Source organism: Nestor notabilis, unplaced genomic scaffold (genome assembly GCF_000696875.1).
Source record: "Nestor notabilis isolate BGI_N333 unplaced genomic scaffold, ASM69687v1 scaffold14877, whole genome shotgun sequence".
Lineage (NCBI taxonomy): Eukaryota > Metazoa > Chordata > Aves > Psittaciformes > Psittacidae > Nestor > Nestor notabilis.
In genome coordinates, this window is record NW_009936179.1 from 52,437 (window position 1) to 66,912 (window position 14,476).

Below are 14,476 nucleotides of genomic sequence, written 5' to 3' on the forward strand. Positions count from 1 at the left end.
CAGGAAGCTGCATATAAATATATATTAAAAAAAAGGTGTTTCCTTTCAGATAAAATTCATAAGGCTATAGTGAGTGACCTGCTCTTTCATTTCAGAAACACTTGGTGAGTCCTCAAGGCTTACTCCTGTAGTCTGCAGTGTTCAACACTGATTTTGAGAGAATTTATCAGATGCTGTAGGTTGAAGTGCCACAAGAAAATCATACTTTATATATTTTCCTGTCAAATAGAATTATTTTTTAGCCTTGTTGATATCCAGGGTTTTCTACCCTAATATACCTTTTTCAGGTGGTCTTCTCGTCTCTTACTAAGTGTAACTACAGCTGCTTCTGGATCCCTCGTTGTTGCCAGATATCCACAGCCCATAATTCAGAAATGAGCAAAGATTGCATATTCTTAAGCTGTTAATCACAATATTGTACCTGAAGTTTTGTCAAGGGACTCTGATAAATGCCTCTAATCATATCTATATCTGGCACTACAAATTATAGAGGAAAGATTGTCAGAGATGCTGCTATGAAATGTTGTGAAGCTAAGTGCAAACAACTCCTCTTAATGTTTTTGATTTTCTGTTGGATAAGGACTTCAGTGTACAAATTGTTTTATAGTACTCAGTTCCATAGCACTGATTCCTGTTGCCTACATTTATCTTTCTCTCTGTGACTGTCATCGCCATTAACAGCTGTATTCTGTATTCCTTTAGACAGTAAGATCTTTTATCAGTAAAGAGGTGGGGGAAGTTTCTGACCTCAGAATTTGTTGGCCATCCTTAAATAGGACATCAGCTACAGGACTTACTCTTACAAAAAACATGAAGTGCCTGCAGGCTGAGTTTGCGATTAAACATAAGAATGACTTCTTCAATTTCTTTCTTTCTTCTTTAACTTCTTCAGTGAGAAACAAGTGTGAAATGAATATTTTATATATTCTGGAGTGTATACATCACGTATATAAAATGGACAACCGTCTTCAAACTGTGTTCAGATTTTTGCTTTTATGGACTAAAAGTGGTGGGAGGAAGTTGTCTTTTCATCTTCTTTTAATGAGTTTAGGAATAACTGTACTGAATTTGAATCATTTCAGTACCCCGCTTGTGCAGGGGATCAATGCTAGCTTCTTAAGGAGCAGGTTACTTTGCTTTAGATAACACTATTTCAGTATAAAGTTTTACTAGGTAAGCTTTTGTTTCATAATAGAGTAAATGTGCTTATTATTACGACTTGTGATGTTCTTGTTACTCTTCCTAGTATTTTGTACTTGTCTAATTCTTTAACTTTGACTTCCCCTGAAGCAGTGTATTTCATATTTTAATTACTCTTGACAGTGTTGAAAATTAATGAAAAATACTTTGTGGTACTAATGTGTACTCTCAGTCCAATGGACATAGTTTTATTTTGCATAATAAAAGGATTTGATAAATTTGGAGTTATCAGAGAGAGAGAAATAAAGGTTTGCAGAAGGAATGACAATCTCTTCCCCCTTCAAAAGGAGAGGACCTTTCCCATAAGATTTGTCATCCTTGAATCTGAGTTTGTATATTTGGTACTCTGTTTTTCTGTTAAATTCTAGGTAGTTTCCTCTCTTTTCTTTTTTTAGCCTCTTCTGACTTTAATAACAGCACAAAAAGATTGAAATTTGACATTGCTTCATTCCCTAGGGAGAGAACCTTCCATATCGAGTGATACCAGGACAGATTCCTCTACAGACAGCTATCCTTATAAACAGGCGCACCATGAGTCTGTGGTCAGTCACTTCTCCTCTGACTCCCAGGGGACAGTCATCTACAATGTGGAGAATGATGCAGCTTCACAAAGCAGCAGGGACACAGGTAACAGATCCTGTTATATTTTTGTGATTGTTGACATTAAATATGATTGCAGTGGATTCCAGAGGAACGTGTCTCTACATACAGCCTATAACAGAACAGTGAACAATTCAGTATCCTAAATGTTTTTGGTTTGTAATGAACCATCAGCATTCACAAAAAAATAAGCATGATTGTAAATGTCTTGTTGGTTTTTGTAGACTTTTATCTAGCCAGACAAACATTTACAGACATACTTTCTGCTATCCACGGTCCTACCTACTCTCTGTGTTACTTCTTTAAACTGAAGTTTGTGCAGTGCCATTGTACATTTTGGCAAGTGCTGTGTGTGCTACTTACCTGTGGGCAGTTACTTCATTTCAGGAGTGGCAGCTATCTGGGAAAGGCGCTTTCATCACCAGAATCTCATACTTGGGGACTAAGGACTTTCTATGTAAGTGGGTGTTGGTAGTAGTATTTACTACACCAGGAAGGAGCATAGGATGATTTCCTGCCTCTGCCGTGGAAGCAAATTAAGTGAGAATCTGCAGTGAGAAGACTATATGTATATACATTGCTTCAGGCAGCTGAACACTTTTTAGTTGAAAACAGGTTAACTGGAAGTCTGAAGGCTTAGATCTCCCCTATTACTCAGGCCCAGTGACCGTAGCTAGCCTGTTTCTCAATACAGTAACTCTAACATGACTTGTGAAAAAGTGATGCATGAGTTTGAGTCAGACTTCTTAAGCATCAGAAATATGATCTGCTAAGTCTGTTTGAAAAGTCACTTTACTGTGCCTTAAGTAGACTTTCTAAGCCTATTTAAGAGTTGAATCAGCAACTGTTTGTTGTACCAGAGTGTCAACAGATATCATACCTCTTTGTGCTTTTAGTTGCAAAATAGTTCTCTTGCATTGTGGCTAAATATGTGTATTTGGTTCATTTGAAAGAATCTATGATACAAATATATTTCACATCTAAAATCTGGAAAAATATTTCAAGTTAATTTTCTTCAGTACTTTTTGATTCTTCATCAGAGGTCCAAGTAACTGTAATGCGTGATTTTTAAATAGCCAGACAGTACTTACAATGTTTTAGCAAATACTTAATGCTGTAGGTTCCAGTCATAGTCCTAGGTAGAGTGTGAGAAAGAAGTAAAAGTTGGAGCAGAATTTGAGTGATGAGGAGGCAAAATTGGAAGTGCTAGTGGAATATTGTTTATATAGTATGCAAAACTGGCATGGAGTTTATTGGATTAGTTTCTTCCCTGCAAAACTTGCCATGCAGAAGTTAGCAGAAAAGTAGAGTAGGGGGATGGTTGCAAACATTTAAGCATGAAGCTCAGCATGTAACCTTTTGTTATGTCATTTTTAGTGACTTTCTCCTTTTTTTTTTTTTTTCCCTTTCTTCTCCTACTGATTCTATCCTATGTTATTCCCTTCAGCTTAGCCTGTCTCTCCACCTAAATTCAGTTGTCCTCATCCTCCCTGATGCAGCTTTAGCCTATAGTCAGTCTGTCCTCTTAGCTAGCCACCTGTCTGGGCGTTTAACCTTTTTTTTACCTACCCAGAACCTTTCCAAAAAAGTCAATCTGCCAACTGATACAACTGCTCAGTCATCAAATGCTGATCCGTGGGGCTATAAAGAAGCCATCCACATTGACCTGTCAACTGAGTCATTCTGGGCAAGAGCAGGATTCTTCATTTAATGGCCATTTACCCACTACTCCAGCCCAGAAAATTATGGACTCTATCCCACATCATCCTCCAGGGAAGGACCACCATTGGGTTGTATGACCTCAGGCACCCGGGTGCTTCAGAATGGGGGCATGAAGAGTGGCTGCATAAGCCCTCTCGCTCCTGCCAACCTGTGCTGCTGAGAAAACTGTGCGTATTCTGGCTGCCCTATTCATGCAAAAGAGATTACAGTGGGAGGGAGTAGGGGGTGTTCTGTCTTAACCTGTTTGATTTCATTCTCTTCTCTAACATATTCTTAGACATGCACATAACCCCTGCAAAACTCCAAACTTTTCCTTTGAATATTGCTGTTTGCTGATGAAGCCATCCCATCTCTGCAGGATGAGGCGTTTAGGTGAAACATTCAGCAAGGGACACCTTTTAAGCATATGATTGGGTACCCAGACAGAAATCCTAGCTTGTTGTTTTAGTGAATTAAAAAAATGTGTGTAAAGTGTTAGCATGTATTCTTGGTATTGTAAGAATATATTCCTATAATCATGCATTATGTTGGATTTAGTCTTTGTTCCAGAGGGTCCAAGTACAGACAGCAAAGCCTGGTCATGCAGACTTTGGATTGTTGGCATCTCTTCTATGGCTATAAAATGTCCAGTGACAATAGGAGAAAATTGGCAATTTATGAAAGGATGAGAAAATATTTATGCAAGCTGGCAGCCTTTAAATAGTTTCTGTTATAGTACTTGAGGGATAATACCCAAGCATTCCCTATCAGATTGAAAGGACTTTTGGGGAAAAAATGTTTAACCAGAGAATTGTGCACTCTGAAGTGAAACATAAGCCTCTTCTGTCTTGAGGGGAGCTGCTACAAGTTCTAAGATAATACTGTTTTTTCAGTCCCTAAAAGATGTGTTAGAGTCTGTGCTGTAAAGGAAGAAAAAAATTCTCCCAAAGCTCTGACTTAATGGCTCAGTCACCTAACTGCTGCACATCTTCTATCTTCACTGCCAACATTTCTCTTCGACTTACTTAATTTATTTTATGTGATTTTCTTGTTTCTAAAGTATTTGGCTACAGAATCACTTTCCACTTTGCCACTGAATAGAAATGTGAGTCTTGTGTAGCTTGCTTTTTGTTGTTTGGATTCTTTCCTGTTCATTTATTGTAGTAAATCTGTAGCAATTGTAGTTGAAGTGAATTATTTTTCTTCAGTGGTTGAAAGTACATTTTCATGTGTAAAATCTATTTTAAATGTTGTTAATTTTTAGAGAAGAGGGAAGGCTCAGGACAGCCAGCTCTGTATCGGGGCTGTTAATCCACTATTGGGTAGTAGGGATTTTCCTTTCCTATCATCCTGTGCAAGGTAGAAGTTGGTAATATAAAGGCTAGAAAAAAGTCTTTGTAGCTTATTCATAAATTCCCTTCTTATCCTGCATCTCTGCTTGGGACTTCTCACGTGAGTAAAGCCATGCGTGTGTTTGTGCTTGCAGGTTTAGGTCTGTGAATGTGTGAGAACTATAAAGTTAAAAAAAGACAATAGAGAATACTTGTGATGTCAAATGCTGTTAATTTACATTTGATGTGAGGAAATGGGGAATAAATTGTGTGCAAGAGAAAATACTAGCACTCAGACACATGACCTGTAGTAAGGGAATGTTGTCGTGTGTCAGCTGATCCATGTTGATGGTTTGTGTGTATGCTCTTAGCTTGTGGCAGATGCGAATTAGCTGGCTTACCCTTGAGAGTCAACTGAGGCTTCTTCACTGTAGACTAAGCTAACTCAGATTACCTAGTATTTGCTACAGGCAAAGAGAGTGTAGATAAATAGTGCAGAGCAGCTGATGATGTGGAGTAATTTATTATTAAATGGTGGCTTGTTCATGTGTTTGAGTCTTTATTCAGGGAGTAATGTCAAGCAAGCTGTCCTCAGGAATTTTGTGTTCATGGCTGTTAAAACTGAAAAAGTACTCAGACAGCAAGAAAGTGGTGTCTTTACACTATTAGAAGACAAGTCAGAGTCAACTTTTTCCTCACCCTGTGGATGAGCTCTCATTAACCAGAGGGGAGCTGGTTAATTATCCTTGGAGGAGCTGTGTTTGTCATCTGTGACCTTAAAAACTGAACACGCTCCCCAGACAAAACCAAAAACTTTTGGATACAAAAATTTACCCAAACCTGCCAGTTAGCATTGGAATGTCTGCAGCTCCTAAGGAGCAGAAAAGCCCTGCCGCACTTAGTGCACTGAACACTCAGTCTGAAGGCTCTTGTCATCTCTACTGTGTTCTTCTGTCCTTTCAGGGCACCTGACTGATAGTGAGTGCAATCAGAGGCACGTTTCCAAAAAGGGCTCGCTGGCAGACCGCAAGAGGAGTTCTAGCCGTTCCCGGCGAAAAGGAGATGAGGCTCCGTCATCAGGATACCATAGTGAAGGCAAGAGATGCTATTGTATTTTTAGATATCAGTATCTCTTTCTGCATGTTTTTAAGATGAATGCATTTACCTCCTTGTTTCTTACATCTTTGTATTTTGTCCTGTCTCTGCTCTGTTTGTTTGTTTGGGGGTGTTGGTTGGCTGTTTTTTTTGTTGGTTTTTTTTTAATTGTATTGGAGGGTGTGGGGGTGTTTTGGTTTTTACTTTCCAAAGTCTGCATGAAGATGCTGCTAGTTTAATCTGAAGCTATTTTTGTGGCTTTTGCTGTCTCTCCAAACTGCAGGAGAAACCTTGAAGGAGAAACAAGCCCCCCGAACTGCCTCCAAACCATCCAGCAGCACCAGCAGGCTGAGGGAATTTAAAGAGACAGTGAGCAATATGATCCACAGCAGACCACAGCAGATTTCTCACACCATCCAGAATTCCCCTCGTGGAGGGAGTAGTGTGGATCAGACAGAAACACGACCCTCAAAAAGCCTATCTGCACACTGCCGAGACTGGGAAGTGGAGAGTACCAGTAGTGAGTCTAAATCTAGTTCATCGAGCAGGTACCGGCCAACCTGGAGACCCAGAAGAGAGTCTCTGAATATAGACAGCATCTTCAGTAAAGACAAGAGGAAACATTGTGGCTACACTCAGCTTAGCCCCTTCTCTGAAGAAGCAGGTAAGAATTTGAGAAAAAAAGATTTATTTCAGAATGTGTGGAATTTGTAATACTCCACTATCCCATTTGGTTTAAGTAAGGTAGGGAAGTGAAAATTTGAATGTGGTATTTAGGTCAGTGGTGAGTCATGTCCTTGAAGGCTAGTTTTTGTATGGGTATTTGTGCTGCATGTATGATTTGCTAAATTTCACATGTAAGGAAATAATAAGAAAAACATTACTGCCTTTGCTGCTTAAACGGCTGCAAGCCTAGACTGTTAAGTATCTGGAAGTTCATCCCTTGGAATGGACTTTTGTATTGGTCTGTTTTTTTCTCTAGTTCATGGTCTTTTTGCATGATGACTCAGACTGTGGTACTTCGAGTACCTCGCATGTCATTTCTGAATTCTCATTGTGAGGATAAGAGTTTGGCAGCCAGTGATGATTTTTATGGGCCATTTTACACTTGTACATAGAGACTTTGTCCTCAGCTTTGCTGGTTTTAAAGGTAATAAAATCTGCAGTAAAATAATTTTGGGTATCTTTTGTTGCCTTAGCCCCTACTTTCCTTTCTTCAGTCTGCACATGAATATAATGGTTATTTTGCTCCCTATCATTAGAAGGGTACTCCTGAAACTGTAGAGGCTGTGAAGAGTAGATGTGTTCCTGTTCCTGGTTTTGATGCTGCTGTGCTCCCCTCTCAGAGAGCTTGAAGGACAGTGTGTGGATGAGAAGAGGTTTGTGTGACTGGCAGCAGAGTTGTGGTTAGTGAGGATGCTGCTGCAGATATTTGTGAGCCTGGAGAGAGGGAGAGACAGATGATACCAACTAGAAGGAGCTAAAGGTTGAAAAGAATTGGGAAGTATAAATATGTATAGGGAAGGTGAAGGGAGAAGAGCACAGTTCCAGGGAAGGAAGCAAAGAGAGCAAACAAGACAAATGGGAAGATAGTGAAAGCAGTAAGGAAGAATTAAAAGAAAATCCTGTCCATGTCAAAATAATGTAAAAAGTGCAGCATCTGACATAGCTATGACAGAGTATGATAACAAATATAAACTGGAAATGCAGTTGGGTATGCTGTAAAATGATCTTGCAATAATACAAATAGTTATGGGGAGGAAAATATTTTCTTTCCAGACTTCATTGTTACCTGGGAGAGGAATATGGTAAGTATGGGAGAGATTAAAAAAATAATTGGTTGAATAGATTATTGCTTAACATTACTAGGAATGCTGTAAAAGTATTGGGTGGTTTTGGTTGTGGGGTGTTTTTTTGTTTGTTTGTTTGTTTGTTTTTGCATAATATTGCTAGTTTTACACTTAAGACAGAGCTTCTGATTTTAAGCATGGTTGAGAAGCTAACATGTATATATAGATGAATTGCTGATATTGAAGTTTGGATCTTCTACCAACCTGTATTCGTCTTGACAGGTAAAGAGCTTACTGAGAATGAGGTGAAGGAACACACTGTTCAAGAAATAAGATCAAGCCAGTCAAATGTCAGATACAAGCGTGGTATGCTAGGCCGGGGCACCCAGCACCATATGGTGGATCAGCAGCCTCATCTAATACAGAGGATGGAGTCTGGCTATGAAAGCAGTGAGCGCAACAGCAACAGCCCTGTTAGTCTGGACTTGCCTTTGTCTGAAAGCTCAAGTACCCACAGGTAGATTTCAAGAAACTTCATTTTTTGAGTGATTGAAATCTTGATTTGGTTTCTGTAGTTAAGTAATGGTATGGAACGTTTCTTAAAAAATGCAAAACAGCACTCCTAGCTTGTAATACAGGTTTACTGGGGCAGGGGAAAAATAGAAGTGAAACAGGAATCTGAGTGAGTTTGATTCCTTTTCTTGTCAGTATATTAGCTGTATTTGATAACGTATTGCTAGTGAGAAAGAAATGGGGTTCGTTAAATGAGAAATGTTGACTAAAATTATGCTTCTAAGTAGCTGTTAGTCTGTGATTCAAAAATTCAGCTAAAATATCAAACTTCCTGCTTGTCATTTGAAATTTTTTTCAAAGGACAAGCATGGACCTTTTTGTTTCAGTTAAGTTATTGTTTGAGAGAAGCCTTGTAGAAAATGAGAAATCAATATTCTTGTATAGAAATCTTCAACATTTTCAGTTTGAGAGTTTCATTGAAGTCTTACACCTGCAATATTTATATGCAAATAGGCAGCATAGTGTGCTTCTCTCCTTGGCTCAGGAAGCTTCAGGCATTCACAAACTGAGACTGTATGGCCGGAATAGTAGATTTTCAGCTGTAGAAATTTGTTGAGAACAGCCATCAGACCACAGTTTTAATATACATTGCATACTGTCATTGAGGAGAACAGAATTATTGTTCTCCCCCATGTTAACTTTCTCTTTCCATGTTTATCTGAAGGTTTTCTGATGGTAGGCTTTCTTAAATTAAAATGCAAGTAAATATTTATGTGATGCTAAAAAAGAGAAGATAGATATAATTTTTCCTGCAGAGATTGGTAAAATGATAAACTAATTTTTCTCTTCTTGGAGGGATGTTCATATGAAGCGAGGAGGTGGACTGGTTCCTGCCTGGCGTAACATCCCAAAGTCTCATAGTAGCAGCATCTTGGAAGTGGAGTCTACTTCATCAATTGGTAGCTGGGCACGCAGCCCACACACCGTTGGTAAGATACACTTCCCTGGTAGCAGTGGTTTTGCAAGGTAAATTGTATTGGATGTGAAATTATGAGGAAAGGGAGAAGAAACATTGAGGATCACAGCATGGTTTTACAAGATACAACTTAGAAGATTTACCAAAGGGGGTTGCAAAAAAACATGTTTGCAATACTCCTTTGATCATGTTGCTCTAGCATCTTTTTGAGTATTGACGTAACTGATAAAGTAAAACTATTTTTCTTATTCTTCCCCATACCTCAGTATTCTACCATCAGTGGAAAATACCTTCCCAAGAATAACTCGTAAAAACTTAGGAGGATGCATAAGTCCTGAAAAAAAGCTCATAATGAGAATGGATATTTACAATATCAGGCTAAGGCTGAGCTTTTCTTGCAGATGTGCATTCCAATTATGTATTGTTCTGAGCAAGTACCTTATTCCAGAGAATGCCTGGGGAAGGGAAAGTGGGGCGGAGAGTAGACACTTTCTGAATACAGGTCATAATTGAAGCGAGACTGATGACTGATTTCTGCTTGTTGACTACAATATTGATGTGCTTTACTTTCTTCCCATTTTCATCTGCTTGTGCAGTTAGATGAAAAGCTTTTCAGTTGGAATCCATTTTACTAAGTAAAGCTACTGATCTGGCTAATTTGACATAGCATTATTTACAAATTATAAGCACAGTAAGAAAGTTCAAGATTTCAGCATCAGTTTAGGGTTATCTCTTAAAGTGATTCTCTCTGTTCTGTTAGCTGTTTCTTGGGTCAGTGAATCCAGGGATGGGCTGTGCTGCAGGGGACCTTGAAGCAATACCGTAATGTTTCTGCCAGTCACTGACACAGAGAAGGCAATTGGAAACCAAATGGCTTAGGCAGGGTTCTAAAAGTAAAATTTAAGAAAGTAAAATTTGTTGTCTGAAATTCTGCGGTCGTTGCTTGGTCAGTCTGTTATTTTCTAGTGTTAATTGTATTCTCCATTAATACTGCTTTGCCTTTTAAAGTATATTAAAGAGTATCTTCTAGAGATGTTACTATCAAAAAAGTTTTTCTCTCTTTTTATTTTTTTGGGGAAAGGTGAGGAGATGTTTGGCCCTTTAAAGAGCGAACTGGACGAATTGCAAGAGGAAGTGGCAAGGAGAGCACGTGAACAAGAACTACTCAGAAAAAGAGAAAAGGAAATTGAGGCAGCAATGGGCTTTAATCCCCACCCCAGCAGGTTCATGGATCTAGATGAACTGCAGAATCAGGGTAACTTTTTGAATGCAATATATTTTGCAAGACTGTAGTGCTGGAATTTTTTTTTAAACCTTTGAACTTAATTTCCTATTTTAAGTCTCTCTCTCTCTTTTTCTCTCCCCCTCCATTACAATTTTGGACCTTCAGTTAGTGAAAGACCATCAATTTCAAACCTGTAGGGCACAAAAAAACTGTTTAGTATTTTGACAAAATAGTTTCTTAAATGAGACTGATGCAGAGGTGTTTTAAAATAGCTGCACCTTTCCATTGTTATGGCGATATGCACCATTACTAGAATTGATATCTAGATTTAGCTGTAAGGCTTCAATCAACATCTTGGAATGAGCAGGGCTGTTGGTACATTTCGGACATCTTGGGTTCACATGCAGCTAGCTTGTTCTCTTAGGCCATTGTTTTTTTTTTCTGGTAAAACCACGGCCGTAAGCAATTCTGCTTGTTCCTGCTCTTGTACTTCCCACTCTTTCTCCCTGGCCACCTGTGCAGCCACAGCACAGGCACGAGAACAAGTACTGTGGCAGGCTTAAACTGGATCTAATTGAAAATCTGAGCTGGGTTTAGATTACATACATTTTCTAAGGAAAAAGAAATGGGAGGGGTGGGGGGGAAGCCAGATACTAAGTTTGATTGTCTTCCATGACTCCTCATGTTTCTGGCAGGGGATTGCAGCAGAAGTTTTAACTGGAAGTATAGAGCTGCAGCAGAGGAAACTTGGTGACAGGATTCGCATGTAGCACCTTTGATTTAGCCTTAAATCTCCATCAGCCAGTAAGGGGAGTCAGAGAGAAGGGGGGTGAAGTACATTGACCCAGTCAAGAGTGAAGCCTTGTAGAGCATTCAACTGGGAAGTGGGCATTGCTGGTGGGTCAGCAGAGCCAAGCAAGGTGTGAATGAACACCTGGGCTCTACTCCCACAAATGCATGCATGACTGGGGCAAACCCACTGTGGCCTCCTTTGTTACCAAGCCTCCTGGCATCCCATACTGCTTGCTCAAACCTGTTGTAGGTAAGAGTTGAGATGCTGGTTTGCTGCTACAGGAGAGAGAGGAAGGAGAGAGGCACCTCACAGCAATGCCAGCTAGGCACAGTACAGCCAGTGCTCTGTAGCCTACAGCTGTGCCAGCTGCTCAGGAGCCAGGGTGTTACTGTGCCAATGACCACTGAAAAATACGATCTCTATGAGGATGTCTAACTGTGGGAATGTTCTTAAGATTTTTGCTGACCATCAGTGAGCCACTTAGTTATCCTTTACAGTCCTGCTGTGACCTGCCAGTAACCAGGTGGAAAATTCTGATGTACCAAAGTAGATGGGTATCTTTTTTTACGACTACTTTTGTAGCATGAATACTAATGATGTAAAAATTGGAAAGTTAACCTCTGTTAGTGAGTATGAAGATGTTGTCTTCTCTGCTTCTCCTGCCTGAAAGAAAATAGCGTGTTCTCCAAGATACTACCCATCTGTGATCTCTTGTTTTATTAGTTGGTAGAAGCAAAAATTGCTTAGATTTTCCATGTTAAGAAAGTAAACTAGACTAATGTTTAATAAAAAAAGACTTCAGTAGACTGAGGAGTACACAGGCATCGACTTGAGATCTGGGGAAGTTTTTGTTTATTCCTTTTAAGTCTTTCCCCACCCCAGCCAGAGGTGTAATAATACTTAACGTTAGCAGACTGCTTGACTGCCTGGAAGGCTTGCTTGTGCGCGTTACTCCAGAACACTTGTGACTCATTTTCCCCCCAAGTAAACTGCTAAATTCATGCTAAGAAAGCTAACTTTAATATACTGGCTTTGATTACAAGCCTCAGTAGCCTTGATTTTGAAACTGAATGTGCTGCTTGATTAACTCACTGCTCTAACAACTCTCACTTCTCTCTACAGTACTTGCCTTTCATGAGAGTTCTTGGTGGTTTATGGTATAAAAAAGTTTGCATTTGCACCTGTGCCTTAGGGTTTTGGGGAGCAGGCCAGGAGATAGCATATGTTAGGCAAGTTGAGAAAACAATTTATTGTTGGCTGATAACGATACTCATGTTCTCTACCACAATGACAGAGACGTCATTAAAAAAACAACACACACATAAAACAAACAAAAAAACCCACCCCAAAGCATAAAAATAAATAACACACACATCCCCAAAAAAAACCCCCAAACACAAACATCCCCCCCACCCCTAAGCTAAAAAAATTTCTGTTTTCTTTTGCCTCATTTGAATGTATACATTTTAGTGCATAACTTGCATAATGCCTAATAGGTTACACCAGATTGTTTGGGTGTTTCCTCCTCTCAGAATTGGATGTTCTGATGCCAGGACACAGTGTTTCTTTTGTGTCCAAGGATAATTTATCCTTCTCTCCAACACTATTTTCTAAATTGTTGTATAAAGAATTCTTGACAACTGTCTCTTTCTTCTCAGCTTGTTACATCTGTGTTTTTCCTTCCAAAGCTGCAAGACCATTGGGTTTTCATATTCCATGTGTCTGTCTCAGCAGTTGAGTGTATTGTGCATAGAACTTCATGTTTGTAGAATTATTTTCTGCAGACATCTATAAACTTGCACTCAAGTCTGAGTTGTTTCCCAGATGTCTCAGTTGTTTCAGTTTGTTTCCATTTTGTATGGAAATAATTTGATATCTAAAGAAGACACAGATGATTTTTAGCAGGAGACTTAACATATAAGGAAAGCCCTGACCTGCTAGATTTCGTTTACTGATATATTTTGGTTTAGATTTAATTCTAAATTTAGAATTGATTCTAAATTAATTCCTACTTGACAGAAGTCATCAGAATTGACTCTAATGTGTCTATACCATCTTCTGTACTGATTTAGACTGTTGAAAATAGTAAATCATTGCAACTGAAGTAAACAAAATTTGAGGGGGGAAAAGTGGTTCACATTGTATTACTGTGTAGCCGTCAAGCATATCAGGGTGCTCCAGTTGTACTTCCTAGGTGTGATCTGGGATATGTGCAGCCTCTGCAAGACTCCCATGCGTGGAAGAATTTGGCAGTCACAAATGGGACGAGGGTAAGTGAGGGGTCTGCAATGAATGAAACCAAAATGAAGGGTGCTGCCCATTGCAGGGAGGAATGATGGCTTTGAGAAGTCGATGCAGGAGGCAGACTCAATCTTTGAAGAGTCGCTGAATCAGGAGCAGAAGGGGGATTGTGCTGCAGCTTTGGCTCTCTGTAACGAAGCTATATGTAAGTAACTCTAACCACCTGAGCTATTGCGCTTTTGACAGTTTACTAATATATAAACAAGTCTGAAACTTTGAATCATGTTAAATGGTCAGGTAGTAATACGGGGATCCAGGTGGTCTTTAGGAATGTGCAGGGAGACACAATCTTTCATTTTTGAAAGCATTCCCTTTTGGGGATTTTAGTCCTATCCTCTTCATCTCTGTTTTTCTCGTGTTTGCATCTGGTGGTGGTATTCTCTCTAGCGCTACGGCAGTAGCAGCACTGGGGTGCTGATGTGCCTCTTGTGGTACTGAATGGTGCGTTTCAGCAAGCACCTAGTAGGGAACTCCCCCTGCCACTTGGTCCTCAGTTAACAATTTTTCCCATCCTCAGGCCAAATGACAAGGGCCATGAAACTTCTCTGTTTCTCATGGAGGGTGTAGCATAGGAAGAAAATGGTAGCCCACTTGAGTCCTGTGGATTAACAGAAATGAGCTATGCAGTATATGACTTTCATGAAGAAAAAAGCATTAGAACATTGAGTTGCTTAAATGCATTGTGACCTTTGAGAATGTGTGCTATATGATCTCATTTTATTTTCAGTCTTTTTCCATTATGACTGGCTGGCTGTCTCACCCCATGCTCCCCTCTGTCTGTATAGAATGGCTGCAGACGGAGTGGGTAGCTACTGTGCATCTGCATTTAGAAATTGGCTTTTATGGACTGCAGAGTAAGGGGCACAGCATACAGCTGTTGTGATAGCTTTATTAGCTTCCATTCCAGCAAGGTATGTGCTGAATTTCAAATCCCAGCTGGGTATTCCTGCT

The 14,476-nt window shown here is 39.6% G+C and overlaps 1 protein-coding gene across 1 annotated transcript in view; it reads left to right on the plus strand.

Moving 5' to 3' along the window:
* USP54 (ubiquitin specific peptidase 54) overlaps positions 1-14,476 on the plus strand; it is a 52,309-nt gene that overhangs the window by 27,004 nt on the left and 10,829 nt on the right. The window contains exons 10-16 of the mRNA XM_010018210.1: positions 1,657-1,827; positions 5,796-5,927; positions 6,211-6,591; positions 8,000-8,234; positions 9,086-9,237; positions 10,288-10,461; positions 13,551-13,670. Coding sequence (XP_010016512.1) covers positions 1,657-1,827; positions 5,796-5,927; positions 6,211-6,591; positions 8,000-8,234; positions 9,086-9,237; positions 10,288-10,461; positions 13,551-13,670 — 1,365 coding nt within the window. The remainder of the gene's footprint in view (positions 1-1,656; positions 1,828-5,795; positions 5,928-6,210; positions 6,592-7,999; positions 8,235-9,085; positions 9,238-10,287; positions 10,462-13,550; positions 13,671-14,476) is intronic.